The 21,692-nt window shown below is 45.6% G+C and overlaps 1 protein-coding gene across 38 annotated transcripts in view; it reads right to left on the bottom strand.

The window, feature by feature from the left end:
• Positions 1–21,692, bottom strand: part of CLASP2 (cytoplasmic linker associated protein 2) — a 245,503-nt gene that overhangs the window by 162,263 nt on the left and 61,548 nt on the right. For 6 of the 38 annotated variants that reach the window (XM_075586301.1, XM_075586305.1, XM_075586308.1 and 3 more), the window contains exons 1-2: positions 11,501–11,673; positions 1,831–1,968 (exon numbers count right to left, since the gene is read on the bottom strand). In XM_075586301.1, the coding sequence (XP_075442416.1) occupies positions 1,831–1,968; positions 11,501–11,642 (280 nt within the window). In that variant the 5' untranslated portion in view covers positions 11,643–11,673. Of the gene's footprint in view, positions 1–1,830; positions 1,969–2,510; positions 2,746–11,500; positions 11,676–21,692 lie in introns of those variants that run through there. The other 32 variants (XM_075586320.1, XM_075586327.1, XM_075586307.1 and 29 more) reach the window with 9 other exon arrangements.

Here is a 21,692-nt window from a genome sequence, read left to right as displayed (position 1 = left end):
AGTCTTTTTAACCACTAGACATTAAAGGCATCACTTCTAATCTACTTTTAATATATTGTACCATTTTCCTGTATAATGTTGCTTTTTTTGATAACAGGTCTGATTTTCCCCTCTTTATAATATGGTGCATTTTAAAGAAGCAATCCTGACTATTTTAAGCTTTTTTTTTTAAAAATGTTTTAAATTTGTTTTACAGAATTGAAAGCGGGGGTTCTTGGGATGCTAATTTTAGCTCCCGAGGCTCCTGATTCCAGAGTTACATACAGTTTTAGTTGCCAGATAACGGCCTAGATTTTCAAAAATGGTGCAGACAGCCATTCAATAGGAAGCTGCAAACGCCAACAGATGCAGCTTCCTATTGGCCCACGGGACTCGCGGGCTATGCTGACCATTTTAATTTCTTAAATAGGAGCTGAAACACCGGCAAATAAAACCATAAGCATCTAGGGACTTGGGGGGGGGGGGGGGGGGGAGGAGAGATGGGGTTACACCCACTAGTTGAAATCATGGGGGAAAAATAAGTGGAAAAACAAGTAGGCTGTTGTTTTCATTGTTATAAAAAATATTTCATACCCAATTAATTGTTCTAAAAATCACTTGTAAACTCCAAGCAATATTATACTGACTTAAAAAAATCTGGGGGTGCATAACCCAACCCCGCCAAAGTGTCTGCATCTCTGGATAGTAGTAGATCATGAGATTATTATTGATGGATGGGCATAACTATTCAAAGGCAGAAAACTTTCTTCTGTGAGAAAGGTTGGAGGAAAGGAGATTTCACCAGCAACAAAGGAAAGGGTTCTTTACAGTAAGGGCAGTTAGAATGTGGAATTCATTACCCATTGAGACTGTGATGGCAGATACAATATCTTAAAAAAAGGTCTGAACATTGTTTTAGAAAGGAAAGGTATACAGGGATATACCATATAAATAGACATGGGAAGTATGTTGATTCAGGGAGAAATCTGATTGTCAATATTTGGAGTCAGGAAGGAATTTATTTTTCCCCTTATGAGATATCATTAGATGATATTTCACAGGTGTTTTTGGTTTGCGTTCCTCTGGATCAATATACTGTAACTACAAATAGAGGATAAAGGTATCTGTTGTCTAAATTTAGCATAGGTTGAACTAGATGGACGTATGTCTTTTTTCAACCTCATACACTATGTAACCCTGTTTTGAAATAAGGACAAAGCGTTTATAAATTTAAAAGCATGCACAAAAATAGGTTTGCTTTAGGTTGTGATGCGTTTTAGTGAACAAACACTAGAGTTCTTCACAGATGCAATTAATTCCGTACAGAGCAATACCTCATAGGTTTCTTCTTCAAGTTTATGGTCAATAAACCATGATTTGAAATCTCTGTCTGTAAACTGTAAATGTATCAAGACCTAGAATACGAATGATGATCTTAAGAATATTGTGTTAATCGTGGAATTCCCTTAACTCTTATACTGTATCTGTCCTATGTGTATTTTTCCACAAAAACCCTATAAATCTGTATCCATATAACATTGTTCCGTTGTATTTACTGTCCATCTAACCCTGTTATTATTTGTCTATTGAAAATATAGCCATTTTGCTTAACAACCAATTGTTTTTTCAACACGAAATTATACATTATTCTGTTTACTGCCACTAGCATACTATAATTTACAGAAATCTATATTATTTAGTATGTATACTACTTTAGCTGTGAATCATTGGTGTACACAAGCGGGTCCTGAAACACTGCAATACATGGTATTGCATACTGAAAAGGTTAATAGACAGAAGAGGATTTTTCAGTGTCTAGGCATAAATGAACAGCAGCATGATATACATTACCTCCAGCCTTGGCTCCAGATACTGGCTTCCTGGCAGCGTTGCTTGGGTTCCCAGGTTTTTTGGGAGCAGGAACCTTAAAGGCTGATGCAGCTGAGGGCCTGTTCCCATCCACTGACTCCTCATCATCAAAGCTTTTATCTATAAACGGTTAAAAAAAAAAAAAAAAAGAACAGAGGATGAGAAATGGACACACCTATTAATCTAGGGCTTGCAAACAGGGCTGGACCACCCTTGCTGCAGCTCAGACACACCAAAATTTACAACAGGATGAGCCTGGTGGAAAGAAAATCAATGCTAATTATCACGCCCTTTGTCTTGTGTCTAACAGGCAGAGAGGACAATGAGATAAAGGCTAAAAAAACCACTGCCCATACAAAATCATTGTGAAGATTAAAAAAAAAAAAATCATATTCAAATAAACCTCTGCCTCTGTTTGCTTCTTTTACTCTGTAAATCCTCAAAAAAGCCATTATACATTTAATGAAAAATAAAAAGATGCACCATATTTTTAAATCAAGCATGGAATATGTTTGTTAACCCTTCAAAGCAACTGGCCGGGCTGCCTGTATAACCCATTATTTCGGTCTCTTTCAGCTACTCCCTGCTGCCTGGGATTTTCCCTTTCAATGTGTGAAGCAACAACCCGGCATCCTTTCTCCCACCCTGATGCTGCAACTTACAATCACAGATCCGCTTGCAGATCAGCCGCCTCATTCCTCTTAAAGCTCTCGGATTCCCCCTCCACTCTAGGATACTCCTGGTAACTCACATGACTCTCCTTTCCCATCCCCCTTAAGCAAAGCACATCTGATTTTCAGAAACTCTTAAGCAGCGCTCCCCGCAGAAAGAAAGGGGCACACATCCGACAGAGAGGTTTCTACCGGCATCTTTCCTCTCCCGTTGCCTGCACAGGGCGGGGGAGGCAGCCAATCAGCTGCAGGGTGACATCATTCTCTGACAGCCACAGGAAAGGTGGAAGCTTACCCTGAATATCAATACTCTCAGATGCAGGAGTACCAATAGCCTTAAAACTGTCCTGCCCAACCTAGTCTGACTTCTGAATATATAAATATATATATATTGTTGCAGACCTGTCTAAGACATGCAAATGAACATACAGTAATATTTACAGTTGCTTTATGCTTTACTGTGGAGGGTTTTTGTCACTTTTTTTACCCACCATAACCTTAATGACAGTGGTGATTACCTAGTCTAGTCTCAAACCTGCTTGCCATTAAGACCAGCCTCACACTGATGATACCCATCAAGGTTGAAACATGTATGTGAGTAGGTCTAATGGCTTTGCATCTCATCCCAGCCTCTGTTTAAAAGCTGTGTTTAAAACGACATGCAGTGGCTTGAGGATTGGCTTGTGTAATACGAGCTTGAGACAAAAGGTGGCACTGAGTGCTCATTTGCATGTCATTTCCCAGAATCCCTTGCTGCAGTGGAAGCGCTGTATGCTGGGTGACAATGGGGAAAGACAGGGTTGCAGACCTGTCTAAGACATGCAAATGAACATACAGTAATATTTACAGTTGCTATATATATATATATATATATATATATATATATATATATTCTCAACAGTTTTTTTTAAATATATATATCCTGCCACAGGAGCCAGCAAAGCAATGTGTTATTGTTAACCCCCACAACCCTGCATGCACTGCAGCCAAAAGGTTAAAATATTGTCTGCAATTGCATTTTCTAATAGGTCCTGTATAAAAACCGATTGCTATTCCATTTTTTTCTGTTGCACTGGTATACCCAAGAAAGCAGTATACTTTACATATTTACTGTGGTGCCATTTAATTTGACCACTAGTGACATATTTAAAAGCAATACGTAAATTCCTGACTAAATTCTAAAAACTGATTAGTTAAATTAGATATTAATGTATGTATCTTTATTTATATAGCGCCCACAGTGTACTCAGCACTTTACGAAAGAGACAAAAAAAAAACCATACAGGTAATAATACAATAAATGCAACAAAGTAAGAATAGGAAAGGAAATCCCTGCCCGGAGAGTTTATAATCCAATTGGTAAAGCAGGTGAGGGAATAAGTGCAGTAGATAGCAGTGCTTGGCCACAATAGTTGGTAGGAGCGACTGTGGGTGTGGGACAGTAGCCTGATTACAGGCTATTTAAATGCTTCATTTAAAAGGTGAGTTTTAAGGTTTGTCTTAAAAGGTGGTAAGAGAGGGTGCTTGGCTTATACGGAGTGTGAAAGAGTTCCACAGGTAATAGGCTGTGCGGGAAAGGGTTTAAGGCGAGAGAGAGCAGTAGAGGTGAAAGGGGTGGAAAGGAGGCAGTTATGGGTAGAGCACAGGAACGAGCAGGCGCTTAACGAGCTGGGGCATAACGGGAGATCAAAGCTGGTATGTAGGAAGGAGCAGATATGGAGGAGAACTTAGAAGATGATCTGAAACTTGATGGAAAGCCAGGAGAGTGATTTAAAGAGGAGATGCGCAGAGAAAGTTAAATTATTATAGCAGCAGATATGCACTTACAAACACTTACTGAGAACTTTTATTCATGCTTGTGAGTGCATATTTTAACCATTTGTTTGATAAAAAAAAATTAAAAAAAGGTCTATACTTCACAATGAAGCCTTTTGCGCATCCGTAGTCTTTGTTTTTAGGTTCCATTATACAGACTTGGTCAATCTAAAGAAAGCTGCAGGGATTCATGGTTCAAACTGTTTTTACAACGTTTAACATCCCCCATGGCAAATCTGATTACAAAAATGCATTAATCATCCAGATTGTTAGTTTAGTAGTTTCTAAATGTACGTTAATGCTAATAATTCTCCACTCTACAAAATGCAGTCACTACTTTTATAGTAAGTTTTACAGAGAAATGTAAGAACTTGTCTACCATGCCAAAAGAAAATATTCCATAGTTTATAATGCAAAGGGGCATATGTTTCATACGGTTTCCTGACCCCTGTCTTATTATTAAGTGTGCCAACAGAGTGGGCATTAAAATGCATTGCAAGGTTTCCAGTAGCCAAATAGATACTAGATCCCGAGGTGGGCAACCCTGTCGCCAAGCACCACAAGTGGCGAATTGACAATGAAAGTATGGCGAATTTGCGTTTGCCAGCTCCCACAGTAAAATAAACTTTTTCCTGATGCCGTGTGCTGTTTTGCACTTTCTGAATGAGTCAACGAAGTGAACCAGCAGCAGGTGACAGTGCTGAGGTGAGTGAAGCAGACGAACTGTGTGTGTTTTAAATGTTCGATTGAGCGTCCTAATTTCTCAATTTTTGCACAGTGTGGAGATTTTCACTTCTCATTTGCCACACCTGCGGTTACATTGAAAAATAGGTTGCCCACCTCTGTACTAGATAGATACTGTGAATCAATTTGCAAACGCTGCATTTCTGGCTTTGCTATACACAGAAATCCTTAGTGCAATTACATTTTCTTAAGACTTAGGCCTTTGACAGAGGAAATGTAAAACTGTACAACCTACAAATTCATTATATCTGTACAGCATAACCTAAAAGGAGCACAGAATCAGTACGCTGCTATACAATCTGGGTTACTTTATAAGATTTATGTATCTATTTTCAGTATTACACAACATATAAATCGTGTCAGATTTTCTGGTGTCTGCTGACCTAATATTTCGCATTCTTTGCATGCTGACAATGTAAAAGTGCTACAAAAAAGTCAGCAGCATATATATATATATATATATATCTATAATATAGATATAGATATATCTATAATTATATATATATAAAACATAATACTGAGTTAAGTTATGGTGAGTAAAAAAAGTGACAAAAACCCTCCACAGGAAAGCAAATATGCATACAGCTATATTTGCATATATATATATATATATATATATATATATATATATATATATATATATATATATATATATATATATATATATATATATATATATATATATATATATATATATACAGGAAGCGCTGTATGCTGGGTGACAATGGGGAAAGACAGGGTTGCAGACCTGTCTAAGACATGCAAATGAACATACAGTAATATTTACAGTTGCTTTATGCTTTACTGTGGAGGGTTTTTGTCACTTTTTTTACCCACCATAACCTTAATGACAGTGGTGATTACCTAGTCTAGTCTCAAACCTGCTCTAGCCATTAAGACCAGCCTCACACTGATAATACCCATCAAGGTTGAAACATGTATGTGAGTAGGTCTAATGGCTTTGCATCTCATCCCAGCCTCTGTTTAAAAGCTGTGTTTAAAACAGCATGCATTGGCTTGAGGATTGGCTTGTGTAATACGAGCTTGAGACAAAAGGTGGCACTGAGTGCTCATTTGCATGTCCTTTCCCAGAATCCCTTGCTGCAGTGGAAGCGCTGTATGCTGGGTGACAATGGGGAAAGACAGGGTTGCAGACCTGTCTAAGACATGCAAATGAACATACAGTAATATTTACAGTTGCTATATATATATATATATATATATATATATATATATATATATATATATATATATATATATATATATATGTTAAAGCATTCTGATTTGCCTTCAGAAAAGGGGGGCTGAAAAACATTGATAAAACTGGTTTAGTTACTGCGAATCACCACTTGCAGGAGACCAGGATGGTGCATTGGTGCGTCTCACTGTCAACAAGCTCAAAGGGAGGAAGCAGAGACTGCGAGCTCCCAACGTTGCCATGACAACGACAGCCTGTCCTTGGCTTGGGAGAATTGGGCTGGTGAATCTCATTCCTTGGTGAGAAACAGAAATCTTAAAAGAATAAAATAATGGTGATATGGGGGGCGTGGCCTGGAGCCTGATGGAGATGGCTGCTTTCGTCTGAGGCCCTTCATTTATAGAAAACTAATCCAGGGCTAGCCTTACCCAAATCCAAAGAAATAAACAAAAATCTTATAAAATTAGATACTCTCCGAAACAGGGATCCTTTAGAGACCAAAAGTGACCAAATTGATCATTACCTAGACCAAAAAAATAAATAAATCAAGATAGTGGCTGGAGGCCTAATCGGTGAGGCCGCACTCCTCATGGCCAAACTGCAGAGACCCACAATTTTAGGGTTGATCAACAACCCCCCCCACCTTGCTTAACCGGAGAGGCTACCACAGAAGAGACAATTTTTGGGTGGAAATATCCAAAACAACTAAAAGAGTGAGTAAACCCACCTCCCCGTCCAAAATAAACAAAAGTAATTAACGGAGAGACTGCATTCAGATTGCCAATAACCTCAGCTACGGGTCCAAAACCGCACTATTATTAAACCTAAACCTAAAATTACCCTGCTAGCATAGGCGTTGGATGCCGCGAAGAGCTTTCCTGCCCCCCCCCCCCCCCCCCCGAAAAAAATAAAAAAGCTCCCGTAGGCGATCCCATGGTCGCTCTGTCTGCATGATCCGCCGGGGTAAGGGGCGCGAATGTGGAGCGGTGGCCATCTTCCCCCCTCCGCCAGGTCTATATCTTGCCAACCTCAGGGTTGGCAGAGCAGAGCCTCTGCCGAGCAGAGGGGATCCGGCGGTGTTCTCACCAGCTGATGGGCACAGGCATACACGGGAGAAGCTGCAAGACCACACGGGAGCCCCATTTCACAAAATGGCCACCATAAGTCTCTGAGCAGATACAGATACTACAGCTAAAAGAGAATATTCCTGGGCTGATTGTTCCCTCATCCCTACATCTCCAACCTCACATAAATCAAAATAAATTGTTACAACTGAAGGTTGCAGTCTAGTGTCTACCCCCCAAAAGGCACAACCCGCCAACTCACAGCCGGCAAACTCACTGTCAAAATTCCCCCCATTACATATAAGTGGGGCCATGACCCCAGAGAGGATCTTGGGTGGACAAGTACCATCCCAAAGACCCCGATTAAGAGAGAAAAAAGGGCAGAGTAAACATATAGCCTTACAATCATATATACAGTGAAACGAAAGATTCAAAATGAATAACCACCACTGATGAAATCAGACCAAAACTATGACTTTATTTCATTAAAAATATCCAATATCCAAATAGGAGACTTCTGGTGACATCACCGGGGATGAGACCAGCCCCTGACGAAGCCGTAAAGGAGAAACGCGTAGGGCGTGGATTATCTTTTGTCTGAGTAACGCAGTAGCATTTGGTAGCTGATTAAGCTACGTTTTTAATGTGGAGGACTATTAATTTCGGCAAACAGTGAAGCTACGATCGGAAGCACGGAACTCTCGCGAGACTGAGTGACGTCATCACGTCCTGCAAAGGCACCGGAGGAACACAGAGGGCGGGAGAAGCCGGCGTTGGAAAGGAACTACATCTAAAGCTGTGACTGTTCAAAACGGAGCGCACTATATGATCATTAAGACCCCAAGAGTACCGTGAGTACTGAGAGCATGTTAGGCGCAGTGAGAGACCCAAGCAGGGCTCACTAAAACGGGGATTATATCAGGTCCCAGGAGACCGTGAGCACTGGAAGCAGTGCAGGTGCCGAGTGTGACGTCACTAGAGCCCACGGCTATTGAACTGTGTGTATATATAACATCTTACACCAGGATAACATCAGAGGTGTATATGGATATCGATAGTGACTGTCAGAAGCCCAGCTGAAAATCATTAGCCCCTATGAGTGTGAGATACTCTGAATTCTCAACTGTTTTATGAGAACTCACAAAGTGTGAGTCTTTTACCTACTGTTATTGAATTATTCTTTTTTATTAAAACTGTGTTACACTATTCTGTGTGTTTTTTACCTTCCCTTTTATATGTAACGCTACTTATGAGGTGAATACCTGGCTGTGAAGCACTTGCTGCTGGATACAAAGACGTCTCCAGAACATCTACACTGTTCCAGATCCCAGAATGGATAAAAGGCCTGAACTATTTGAAACGCGGTGAGTGCATATCTTACCATTTATGGGTTAAATTGTCAAAACATACTACCCTATGTTTTCTCTCTCTTGTCTCCCCTTGCGCCTAGGTCAATCTTTTGGAATATATAAATATATATATATATACACACAGCTTAACCCCGTTATAGCGCGGTCCTCGGGGTTGTGGTGGTACTGTGTCTGCCGGAGGGGGAAAGCTGAGAACTCTCCCAGCATTCCCAGACCCTGTGGGGCAGCGGCAACAGCACACAGCACTTACCCGGCATCTGGCAGCTCTTCTCCCTGTCTCTGCTGCCTGCTTCTGCTTCCGTCTTGCGAGTGTGTCTCTGTGTGTGTGTGTATTTGACTGTGTGAGACTGTGTGTGTGCAGTGTGCTGTGAGTGTATGCAGTGTGCTGTGAGTGTATGCAGTGTGCTGTGAGTGTATGCAGTGTGCTGAGTGTATGGAGTGTGCTGTGAGTGTATGGAGTGTGCAGTGTGCAGTGAGTATGTGCAGTGTGCAGTGAGTATGTGCAGTGTGCTGTGAGAATGTCCAGTGTGCTGTGAGTGTGTGCAGTGTGCTGTGAGTGTGTGCAGTGTGCTGAGTGTGTGCAGTGTGCTGTGAGGGTGTGCAGTGTGCTGTGAGTGTGTACAGTGTGCTGTGAGTGTGTACAGTGTGCTGTGAGTGTGTGCAGTGTGCTGTGAGAGTGTATGCAGTGTGCAGTGAGTGTGTGCAGTGTGTGTGAAAAAAAATAAAATAATTCGGGGTCCACGCTCAAACCGCGTTATAGCGGATCGCGCTATAACGGGGTTGAGCTGTATATACATACATACACACCTTTTTGGGCAATACAAACAAGAACAGTATATTTGCAAAAACAAAAAGGTTAATTAAAGCATACCAAATGAGTCCAGGGTACCAATGTTTGGTCCCGAGAGGACCTTTCTCAGGGGTGGAATGTGTGTATGTGTGTATGTATAGAGAAACACACACACACACACACACGAGAGAAAGCACACTATAAATACAAAACAATTAGCTCACAATAAGTGGCAAGTACGCGCCTCAAATAGTATAAAAAAGATACTTCACCAAAATCAAGGGAAGGAGAAAACACTACAGGGGGAAAAAAAAAACGGGTATTTAATCCATAGGTATCCATGTTTCACAGCCATCTCAGGGCCCCTTCATCAGCGATTGTGGCAAGCACTTAAATAGTGCAGGCCAGATTACTGGAGAGGGTGCTGCTATCAGAGTACCTACAAGGCAGGGCGCGAGCCCTCTGTAACCACCGCACCCCCCCCAAAAAACCTCAGGGGGGTTCGTGTCACGGTAACTTATGACAAGCTATAATTTACACCAAAAATACCTGGGTTGAACTGAACACGACTGAGATATAAATAAATATAGTTTATTCCTTGAAAAAGTGAACACACAAGATATACAAATAACAGGCAAAATATACACTTACTTAGGGTTGAATGAAGTAATCAGGAACAACGATTAGCAATTCATGCAGCAATCACGAGAAATCACAAAGACACCGAGTATAAGATGGACACTGGTTTATATGCAGTTTCCAGTCTATACCTTAGTATTGAGTGTAGGCCATTGGAGAACAATTACCTACACCCAATCTCTTCTTGCCACCTCACCTGAGGGGCACCTTAACACCCGCCCACTGGGTGGGTAATATTCTAAACAGGGGGCTTATTTCCTCAATCCCCCTCCCACTAACCTGGCGCCTTCAAGTCTAGCTTGGCCCAGGATGCCCTTTGTCTGAGGTGTGAATTACCACACTTAATCTCCAGTCCCCATGTCCTGCCCTTTGTTGTGCTTGCATACACAAGCAGGATGGGGGGGGGGTCTTTGGTCAGGAGTTTTATGACTGACCATTTGTCTGCCATCCTGAGCTATTAACATAGCAGATGGGCTCTGAGTTCTCATACCAGACCCAAAATACAATTCATAGTTTAATATCTTCACATATCACAATACTCGGTTCTGTTGGGCCCAGTGGGCTGATACTTGCCAGTTCTTCATGCCGGAAGTAACTCTCCATTGTGGCCAAGTTTCAGCCCCCTGCGACCCCCAGAACCGGAGATACACAAATGCAGTTTAAAACACTTTTTAAATACAGGATTCTTGGTTTTAAAAATGAATCTCTGTTTTTCACTCTTTTCCCATTGAAAGCAACGGGCTCCGCCGCCATAGGCTTCAATGGGGCACTCCGCCGTTAAAGTCAATGGGCTTTGCCGCCATAGATTTTCAATGGGGAAAATCCGCTATTGAAGTCTATGGAAAAACCACATTCTTTACATTTGCCCACACTCCGTCTGGTTGTTCAGAGAGGGCTGGGAATGGCCATGCATTCATGCCGGAACCGCGGCTGCATGCGACCCAACTCCCAGCCCTCTGGTCCTTCCAGAACCGGAGATATGGGCTTTCACTTTTTACAATTTCGGACATAGCCGTTTTAACGCCATGCGGCTTTACCCCATTGGAATCAATGGCTGGCGCCGCCATAGACAAATTCATGGGCGAGCGCCGCCATTGGATTCAATGGGACCTCCGCTCCGCCATTAAAATCAATGGCGGGACCCTCTTTCATGAGTACGACCCCTTACGGGGGTCCCTCATTCCCAGACCCGATGGGGGTCGTGTGTGGGGGTTCCTAGGGGCAAAAAGAATTTTATTTCTGGGTGCCCTAGAACCTAAGATTCCCACGCCAATTGTCGTTGACCTTGAACTCAGTGATAAAGCTCTTTTCAAAGACATTGTGTCCGCTTCTGCGGTTTTGCGGTTTTGATGGCTGCCAACCTGTTCCTGGAGATCGGCGTCGAGGAATCCCCATTGAAGTCAATGAGCCCATTGACTTACAATGGGAAACCGCCGCTCCTCCTCTCGGACGCCACCTGCTGGTCTTCACTGGAAACAGGCCCAAAACCGCTAGATCCGCCATTGAAATGAATGGAGCTGCAATGGCGACCTATGGGACTCTGCAAAATGGAGCCTGAAAAGGCGGGAACATGGAACAAAGGGTTATAATCACTACGTTAACCTTAACCCTTTCCCTCCCGCATAAATCCCAATGTCTGTGTTGGTGCAAACACTGGAACAGAAACAATACATTTTTACAGGGAAATATACATTTGGACTCTGAAGCAGGGTAAAAACACATTACTGGACCGCAGTCCAGTTAACCCCTTGCTTCCCAAGTGAGAGCAGGGGGTGGCCAAATGGGGTGTAACCCCTTTAATCTCGGGCCAAACCCCCTCTCCCATGACTGTGCGCCCCTCAAGTTTGCGCACACCTGCTAAAAAGGTACTGTACAAAAATAATGGGGTAGGTACACCAAAAATTAATTTTATTGGCCCAACGCTTCAGCTACACTCTTGATAAAGGCTCCAGAATGTAGCCGAAATATGGGCTAATAAAATAAATTTTGTGCATATTTTTGGTGTGCCTATCTTAATATATAAAATCGAATGGTTAGTGAGGTTAGTGCTATCTGCGGTGAATCTGATTGGTCCGTGACTCATTGGCCAAGAGGTACGCCCCACTGTGACATCACCTCCTTCACTCTCACACACTTGCAGTCACACCACACGCCCAGAACCTCTGAGGACTCCTTGGTACACAGTCACCCCCTCACACTCACACACTCAGTGTCACAGTCACCCCTGTGAAACAACAACCTGTACACACACACACACACACACACACACACACACACACACACACACACACTCTCTCAGCCCTGTGTACACACACACACTGTCAGGCCTGTGTACACACACACACACACACTCTCTCACCCCTGTGTACACACACACACCCCCTACCCGGCGTTGCCCGGAGGCCGTGAGGGGGGGTGTGAAAGGCAGGGGGGGGCGTGAAAGGCAGGGGGGGGGGGGCGTGAAAGGCAGGGGGGGGGGCGTGAAAGGCGGGGGGGGGCGTGAAAGGCGGGGGGGGGGGCATGAAAGGCAGGGGGGGGGGCATGAAAGGCAGGGGGGGCAACACACACACAGTGTGACACACACAGTGTCACACACACACAGTGTTACACACACACACAGTGTCACACACACACACAGTGTCACACACACACACTGTCACACAGACACACAGTGACACACACACACACACGTCACCTAGAGCGACACACACGTGACACCTACCTGTAGTTCAGGCCGCCGCCATCTTCTCACTCGGCGCCGTGAGGGAACTACTTCCGGCCGCCGCCATCTTCTCACTCAGAGCCGCCGCCATCTTAGGCGCATCGCGAGGGAGGAAGGGGGTCCGCTGCCTGTTCTCCCGCCGGGGATGGAGATGAGGCGCCGCGAGGTCCACTGCCTGTTCCACCGCCGGGGATGGAGATGAGGGGAGCGGGAGCGCCGGGAGAGGTGAGCGGAGGGGGTGTAATGTGCGCGCGTGTGCACAGGGACATCTCACTCGGCGCCGCCGCCATCTTAGGCGCATCGCGAGGGAGGACGGGGGTCCGCTGCGCGGGGATGGAGATGAGGCGCCGCGAGGTCCGCTGCCTGTTCCCCCGCCGGGGATGGAGATGAGGGGAGCGAGAGCGCCGGGAGAGGTGAGCGGAGGGGGTGTAATGTGCGCGCGTGTGCACAGGGACATCTTCTCACTCGGCGCCGCCGCCATCTTAGGCGCATCGCGAGGGAGGAAGGGGGTCCGCTGCGCGGGGATGGAGATGAGGCGCCGCGAGGTCCGCTGCCTGTTCCCCCGCCGGGGATGGAGATGAGGGGAGCGGGAGCGCCGGGAGAGGTGAGCGGAGGGGGTGTGTGTGTGTACACAGGGGTGAGAGTGTGTGTGTGTGTGTGTACACAGGCCTGACAGTGTGTGTGTGTACACAGGGCTGAGAGTGTGTGTGTGTGTGTGTACAGGTTGTTGTTTCACAGGGGTGACTGTGACACTGTGTGTGTGAGTGTGAGGGGGTGACTGTGTACCAAGGAGTCCTCAGAGGTTCTGGGCGTGTGGTGTGACTGCAAGTGTGTGAGAGTGAAGGAGGTGATGTCACAGTGGGGCGTACCTCTTGGCCAATGAGTCACGGACCAATCAGATTCACCGCAGATAGCACTAACCTCACTAACCATTCGATTTTATATATTAAGATATATATACATACATACATAGAAACCCTGTCTTCCCATAAGAGAAGGCACAAAAGCAGCAACACTCAGATAAGCAAAAAGAAATGTATTAGCAGTGACAAAACAGCACACTCTAAACCCAACTTTTCGGTCCTGGCAGGACCTTCCTCAGGGGGGTGCTACCAGACAATGACACCCAGAGTACATATATACCCCATAGTTCACCATGTGAGGACAATTAGAGGCAGCTAATTGTACAATCCTGGAGCTCCACGAGTGCAATCAGTGTATGAGGTAGCACGGCGGCCATCTTGGAAATCAGGAGACAGAGCAATGTATGCTATCGCACATGTGCAGATGAGTACAGGCTCCCCCGGTGGACAAAAAAATCCTAGCGTCCAATGTTGCTAGGAAACGCATGTGTGGCGTCATGAAGTCCTGGGAAGTCAGCTCAAAGTGAAGTTGCGCATGTGCAAGGCTCCGTGACAGCACCAGAATGTCACACCGATCTGGTGCCCCATTCAGCGTCAATTGCATCAATGTGGCAGCTCCCTAAAGAATATATATATACACACACACACACACACACACACACACACACACACACACACACACACACACATCACTGTGTGAAGACCATGGACATAAGGTGCAAATATGCATATTTGCACTTTATGTCCATGGTCTTCACACAGTGTTTTTGTGGGCCCACTTACCTGTGTGTTGTGCTCATATACACCATTTTTCCTATACAGCAAGAGACTTTATGATATAGGTCCAGCTGTTAGGTGTATTTGCTCATGTTCCACTACCATTACACCTTTTTGTTTGAGTTAGTCATTTTTCCAGTCACACTTGTGTTCATCTATGCACTTTTGCTTTCGTCCCCTGAGACAGCATTGAGGAATCCCCCCACCACTTTTTAAAATTTCTCCCCTGTTTTTATCTTATACTATATAATTGAAAGCACTGTATGCCTGCCTGCCTGGATGTCCGGTGTCCCTAGGGGAAATCTCATTGGTCCCTTGGGCCGCCCCCGCACACCTCTCATTGGCCTGAGGCGGAGTGACGGGCCAAAGGACGGACACACACACACACACACACAGGGACACACACACACACACACGGACAGGGACGGACACACACAATCCCCTCCCGGTGCCCCTCACTCTCCCCCGTCAGCTGGACCGCACCTCAACTTCCACACCCCCCCCCACCCTCCCTGTGCCCGAACTTACCCGGAGTCCCGTGTACACACACACACACACACACTCCCACCCCCCCCCCCAAGCTCACACAAACCTCACCCCCCCCCCCAAGCTCACACCCCCCCCACCCCCCCAAGCTCACACCCCGGCGCCGCTACAGTCAGCGGGGGAGCGGAGCGAGCGCCCGGGCCACACGCGGGGGAGCGGCCACAACACGCGGCCTCCCGCCTCACATCCACGTGGGAGCGGCCGGATGAGTGAGGCAGCGGCCGGATGAGTGAGGCAGCTGCAGGATGAGTGAGGCAGCGGCAGGATGAGTGAGGCAGCGGCAGGACGGGTGAGCTCCCCCCCCTCCACATGCCCCGTGCTGCTCTCCCTGCAGCTTCCCCCCCCCCTCCACATGCCCTCTGTCCGGCTCCGGTCTCATCCCCGCCCCTCCGTACCAGATGACTGCAGGGTCCGTCTCCCGGCCTGCACGAGGAAGATGCTGCCGACTGCAAGGTAAGCAGCTCCCCCCCCCCCACACATTCCTTCAGCTCCCCCCCCCACACATTCCTTAAGCTCCCCCCTCATCCCTCCATACACACACACTATATATATATATATATATATATATATATATATATATATATATATATCTCTATACATAAATATATATATATATATAATTATAAATATATACACACAGAGACACACACACACACAGAGACCACACACACACACACATGTAGACACACACACACACACGTCGACAAACACACACACACACACGTAGACACACACACATGTAGACAGACAGACACACACACACACACACACACACACACACACGTAGACAGACACACACACACATGTAGACAGGCACACACACACGTACACAGTCACACACACACACACACGTAGACACACACACACACACGTAGACACACACACACACACGTAGACACACACACACGTAGACACACAGACACACACCTATACATACACACACCTATACAGACACACGTATACACACAGACACGTATACACACAGACACACACAGACACACGTAGACACACAGACACACGTATACACACACACACACACACACAACTGGCATTCTCGGCTCCCCGCCATTCCCAGCCCCCATCAACACCATCAGCACCCACACATCGGCACCGTGGCACCTCCCCCATCGGCACACCCACATCCGCACCCCCACATCAGCACCAAACCCTCCCAAATCAGCACCCCGATACAATCACCATCAGTACAGCCACAGCAGCACTACCACCGCACATGGGCCGCGTGAACCACTCCTCACCCAAATGCCACACCCACACCACAAACATCCCGGGCAACGCCGGGGCTCTCAGCTAGTCACTATATATAAAGGAAAAGGGTGGTATAAGTGGCACACCACTGTAAATAAAGATAAGTAAAAAAGTATCCCTTCTTGGTGCTCACCTTCTGCTGATCCCGGAGTCTCAAAGCTGGATTCATAAACTGGTAGTGAACAAGGATTAGAAGGAGCACACAAAAGACTGAAGTAGAGTCAAAAAACTTCTAATTGAGTTCAATTCATCAGAGCCAGTGAACAAGGTAACGTTTCAGGGCCAAATGCCCTTTCCTCAGACCAAACACCTGGTTGACCAAACTGAATTCAATTAGAAGTTTTTTTTTACTCTACTTCAGTCTTTTGTGTGCTCCTTCTAATCCTTGTTCACCATCACTATATATATAGTCAGATAAGGCAGTTGGCACTCCAATAGGTGCTGGTAAGCCACTGGTGCACGTCCCATATAGAGAATGTAGTTATACGTTACCGTTCCAAGGATTGGTAAACAAGAGAGAGCACTCAATGTTGAAAATCAAAGTGTATTAGTGAAAGCAAAAATACATCCAGAAACCCAACGTTTCGGTCCTACAGAATAGGACCTTCCTCAGGGGATTACAGATATCCCCCTGAGGAAGGTCCAAAACCTCTGTGAAACTTATATGCTTATATATATGTTGTGGGTATTTTGGGGGTTCAATATGAGCTTGTAGGTGTTCTGTATGTTTTATAATTCTTGTTCAGCTGGTCTTAGCTGATTGGAGGGTGGCAACCTCCTACCTAATTGAAGCTCACTTCCTCCCACATTTAAATGGTTAAAAGCTCCCTCCATGGCATCTCCCACTCTCAGGGGAACTTGCCTGCTTACAGTGTGATTGTGACAAATCTATTACAGAGTGCTTTTCCTGGTAATGTACAGGTTAATAAAAGCTTCAGACTTAGAACTTTTGCAACCAATATTGACAGATTATAAATCATTCTTCCTGGCAATGCACAGGTTATTAAGAATCTATATTAGTGTAGGGACCCTTGAAACGTGGTCTGCCGTGCACTTGGCTCAAGTGCTTACAACAATTTGGCCAAAATGTTAAACTAAAAGACCATTTTATTTATTAGTTATTTATACATGTATATTTAGGCACTGTACCGTATATACGTTTTTCTTGATGTGCACTGAGCTTTGTCTGTGTTTTATGTTATGTCTCTGGTTTTAAATATATATATTGCCATGCTCAGTAGCACTCCTCTGTGAAACTTATATGCTTATATATATGTTGTGGGTATTTTGGGGGTTCAATATGAGCTTGTAGGTGTTCTGTATGTTTTATAATTCTTGTTCAGCTAGTCTTAGCTGATTGGAGGGTGGCAACCTCCTACCTAATTGAAGCTCACTCCCTCCCACATTTAAATGGTTAAAAGCTCACTCCATGGCATCTCCCACTCTCGGGGGAACTTGCCTGCTTACAGTGTGATTGTGACAAATCTATTACAGAGTGCTTTTCCTGGTAATGTACAGGTTAATAAAAGTTTCAATCAGACTTAGAACTTTTGCAACCAATATTGACAGATTTATTATAAATCATTCTTCCTGGCAATGCACAGGTTATTAAGAATCTATATTAGTGTAGGGACCCTTGAAACGTGGTCTGCCGTGCAGTTGGCTCAAGGGCTTACAACAATTTGGCCAAAATGTTAAACTAAAAGACCATTTTATTTATTAGTTATTTATACATGTATATTTAGGCACTGTACCATATATAAGTTTTTCTGGATGTGCACTGAGCTTTGTCTGTGTTTTATGTTATGTCTCTGGTTTTAAATATATATATATATATATATAGATATATATATAGATAGATATATCTATATCTATCTATATATATATATACATATATACATATATATATATATATGAAAGAAAAATTAACGCTCCATGGTGTGAAAAAGTATAAAGTGATTTAATATAACATGTAAGAGTGGTGCGATATGCACTTACTGAATAATTCAAATGAAATTCATATGAGAGGAACTGTTTATAGTCGGCGTCCAGGACCTGGATACTCCCAGCAGGTAGTCCGAAGATGAAGTCCAAGGATCCCAAAAAAAGTACTCTGTGGCGCCTTTTATCTGTTTTTTGTGTGTATATGTGTGTGTGTGTGTGTACGTACGTACGTACGTACGTACGTATAAATACACACACACACATATATATATTCTTGGAGGCAATATAAAATTATTGGAGTTAAACTCATATAGGCTTCCCTGGGGAGGGGATTGATGCTTTAAGGCAGGGGTACACAAACTGCACCCCCCTGCCTGCTCCCTCCAGTGCTTGTGCCCTCCTTGACGGTGTCAAATGACGTGATGTTGCCAACGCGACGTGTCAACCCAAGCCTCAGAATCTTGGTAAGTTAGGTTGCAGAGGCCTTGCGTAGTCCCCCAGCATTCAATTTTAAATGCCTTGGGGAAGACCGTGGGGCCTTTGCAACCGCTACCCCCCCCCCCCCAACCTGCTTTAAGGTAAAGAAAAAAACTAAGTGGGGGAGATTCCATTGAAGTGAGACTACTGAGCACTAATGAAATAATCCCCGAAGAACAGGGCATTACTGGCCAATAATGCCCTGGCTGGAAGAGTTGAAGGCCTGAGGCAAAGCAGAGGGACTTTAACCCAGCCAGGGCATTATTGGCCAGTAATCCCTTGTTCTGAGGGGATTATTACTATTATAGGCTAAATGTAGACTTTTTTCATAAATAATAGACACTTTTGTAGTTATATAGATTTTTTAAATTAAAATAAAATGGGAAATACATTAAAGCACCTCTATATACACTTACACTGCAGCTATCTATATACACACACACACACACACACACACACACACACACACACACACACACGCTACATCCAAACTCTGCTGTTACACACACACACTGCTGCTACACACAAACTGCAGCTACACACACACACACAAACTGCAGCTACACACACACTGCAGCTACACACCTACTCAAACTGCAGCTACACACACACACACTAGCTACATCTAAACTCTGCTGTTACACACACACACACTGTAGCTACACAAACTGCACACACACACACACACACACACACACACACACACACACACACTGCAGCTACACAGCCACTTAGTTACTTTGCAGCTACACACTCTCTCCTTCCTTAACTCAACTTTGTTCATGGAGGGAGGGGGAGGAGTCACTGCCTGCTGCTTCTTCCTGACCAATCCCCTGCCCTGTTTCTGAGCTGTTCCTTCCTCCTGACCAATCCCCTGCCCCAGAGCTGTTCTGACAGCTGATTGGCTGGAAATAAACACATTGCAAGCTACAAATATTCCAGGCATTACTGATTGGATAATGCCCGGAATTTTAACCAATCAGAGAGCAGGGATTTCAGTAATGCCTGGAATTTTACTGCTTTAGCCTACATACAATGTATCAATGTTCACAGCATCTTTTTCATTACTGCATCTTTCATTCATCAGATAGGCACGTAACATCTAACCAAAGTAGCAGATATTGTACACTGTCATTATCAGTGCTCGACAAATAATGATAACCTGTCGCCCGTTGCGAGTGGATTTAGGCAGCTGGCGACCCGTGCTGCAGCTCAATGAATTCCCCTGCTCGTGACAAATTTTTTTTTTTTAAATAAATAAATAATCCCCCTCCCTGATTGGGTTAAAAAAAAAAGTTAAAAAAAATGGCGGCAAATCCTGTGGTCCCGGCGCGCGTGCACAGGGCAAGCAGAGTGTCCTGCCATTTGCGCTGCTTGTTCCCCCCAGCAACCCAGAATCCCCCGCATCCCTCCCCCCCTCCGCTCCCCAAGTGGGACGGAGGGGGAAGCCCAAAACAAGCGCCGCGCGCGATCCAGCCCCCACACCCTCCCCCCTCGGCTCCCCACGTGGGACGGAGGGGGAAGCCCAAAACAAGCGCGCGATCCAGCCCCCCCGCACCCTCCGCTCCCCACGTGGGACGGAGGGGGAAGTGCCAACCCAGCTTCCCCCGTGCGCGCCTCCTGCGCCAGTCCACCTCCTGCCCATAATCTCCCCCTAATCACCTGCCCCCGATCCTCGCTTGCTGCCCGGGGGTGTCCGGGGAGCGTGCTGCGGCGTCGGCCGCTTCGGGGGGGGGGGGGGGGGGAGAGGGGCTGCTGCTGCTGAGGCCCACGCTGCGCTGTGTGTCCCATGTCTTGGAGAGGGCCCACTGCCGTGCGGAGACTCCACTGCTGCCACGTGTGACCCGGTGAGTGTGTGAGTGACAGACTGAGTGTCTGTGATTGTGTGAGTGTGCCTGTGTGTCTGTGAGTGTGCCTGTGAGTGTGCCTGTGTGTCTGTGAGTGTGCCTGTGTGTCTGTGAGTGTGCCTGTCAGTGTGCCTGTGTGCCTGTCAGTGTGCCTGTGTGTCTGTGAGTGTGCCTGTGTGTCTGTCAGTGTGCCTGTGTGTCTGTGAGTGTGCCTGTGTGTCTGTGAGTGTGCCTGTGTGTCTGTGAGTGTGCCTGTGTGTGTGTGTGTGTGTGTCTGTCAGTGTGCCTGTGTGTCTGTGAGTGTGCCTGTGTGTCTGTGAGTGTGCCTGTGTGTCTGTGAGTGTGCCTGTGTGTCTGTCAGTGTGCCTGTGTGTCTGTCAGTGTGCCTGTGTGTCTGTCAGTGTGCCTGTGTGTCTGTCAGTGTGCCTGTGTGTCTGTGAGTGTGTCAGTGTGCCTGTGTGTCTGTCAGTGTGCCTGTGTGTCTGTGAGTGTGCCTGTGAGTGTGCCTGTGTGCCTGTGAGTGTGCCTGTGTGTCTGTGAGTGTGCCTGTGTGTCTGTGAGTGTGCCTGTGTGCCTGTGAGTGTGCCTGTGTGTCTGTGAGTGTGCCTGTCTGTGTGTCTGTGTGTGTGTATCTGTGTGTCTGTGTGTGTGAGTGTGTGTCTGTGAGTCTTCTGCGTGAGTGTGTCTCTGCGTGAGTGTCTGCGTGAGTGTCTGCGTGAGTGTGTCTCTGCGTGTCTGTGAGAGTGAGTGTGTGTCTGTGAGTGTCATCCTCTCCCTGTGTCGCCCTCGCCCTCTTTCTGTCTTTGTCTCTCATTCTCTCTGTGTGTGTTCTGTGTCTCTCATTTTTGTGTGTCTCTCATTTTTGTGTGTCTCTCATTTTTGTGTGTCTCTCATTTTTGTGTGTCTCTCATTTTCTGTGTGTGTCTCTCATTTTCTGTGTGTGTCTCTCTTTTTCTGTGTGTGTCTCTTTTTTTCTGTGTGTGTCTCTTTTTCTGTGTGTGTCTCTCTTTTTCTGTGTGTGTCTCTCTTTTTCTGTGTGTGTCTCTCTTTTTCTGTGTGTGTCTCTCTTTTTCTGTGTGTGTCTCTCTTTTTCTGTGTGTGTCTCTCTCTT

Source organism: Ascaphus truei, chromosome 2 (genome assembly GCF_040206685.1).
Source record: "Ascaphus truei isolate aAscTru1 chromosome 2, aAscTru1.hap1, whole genome shotgun sequence".
NCBI lineage: Eukaryota > Metazoa > Chordata > Amphibia > Anura > Ascaphidae > Ascaphus > Ascaphus truei.
Note: the sequence above shows the minus strand (reverse complement) of the source record. Positions and strands in the feature narration are given on the sequence as shown.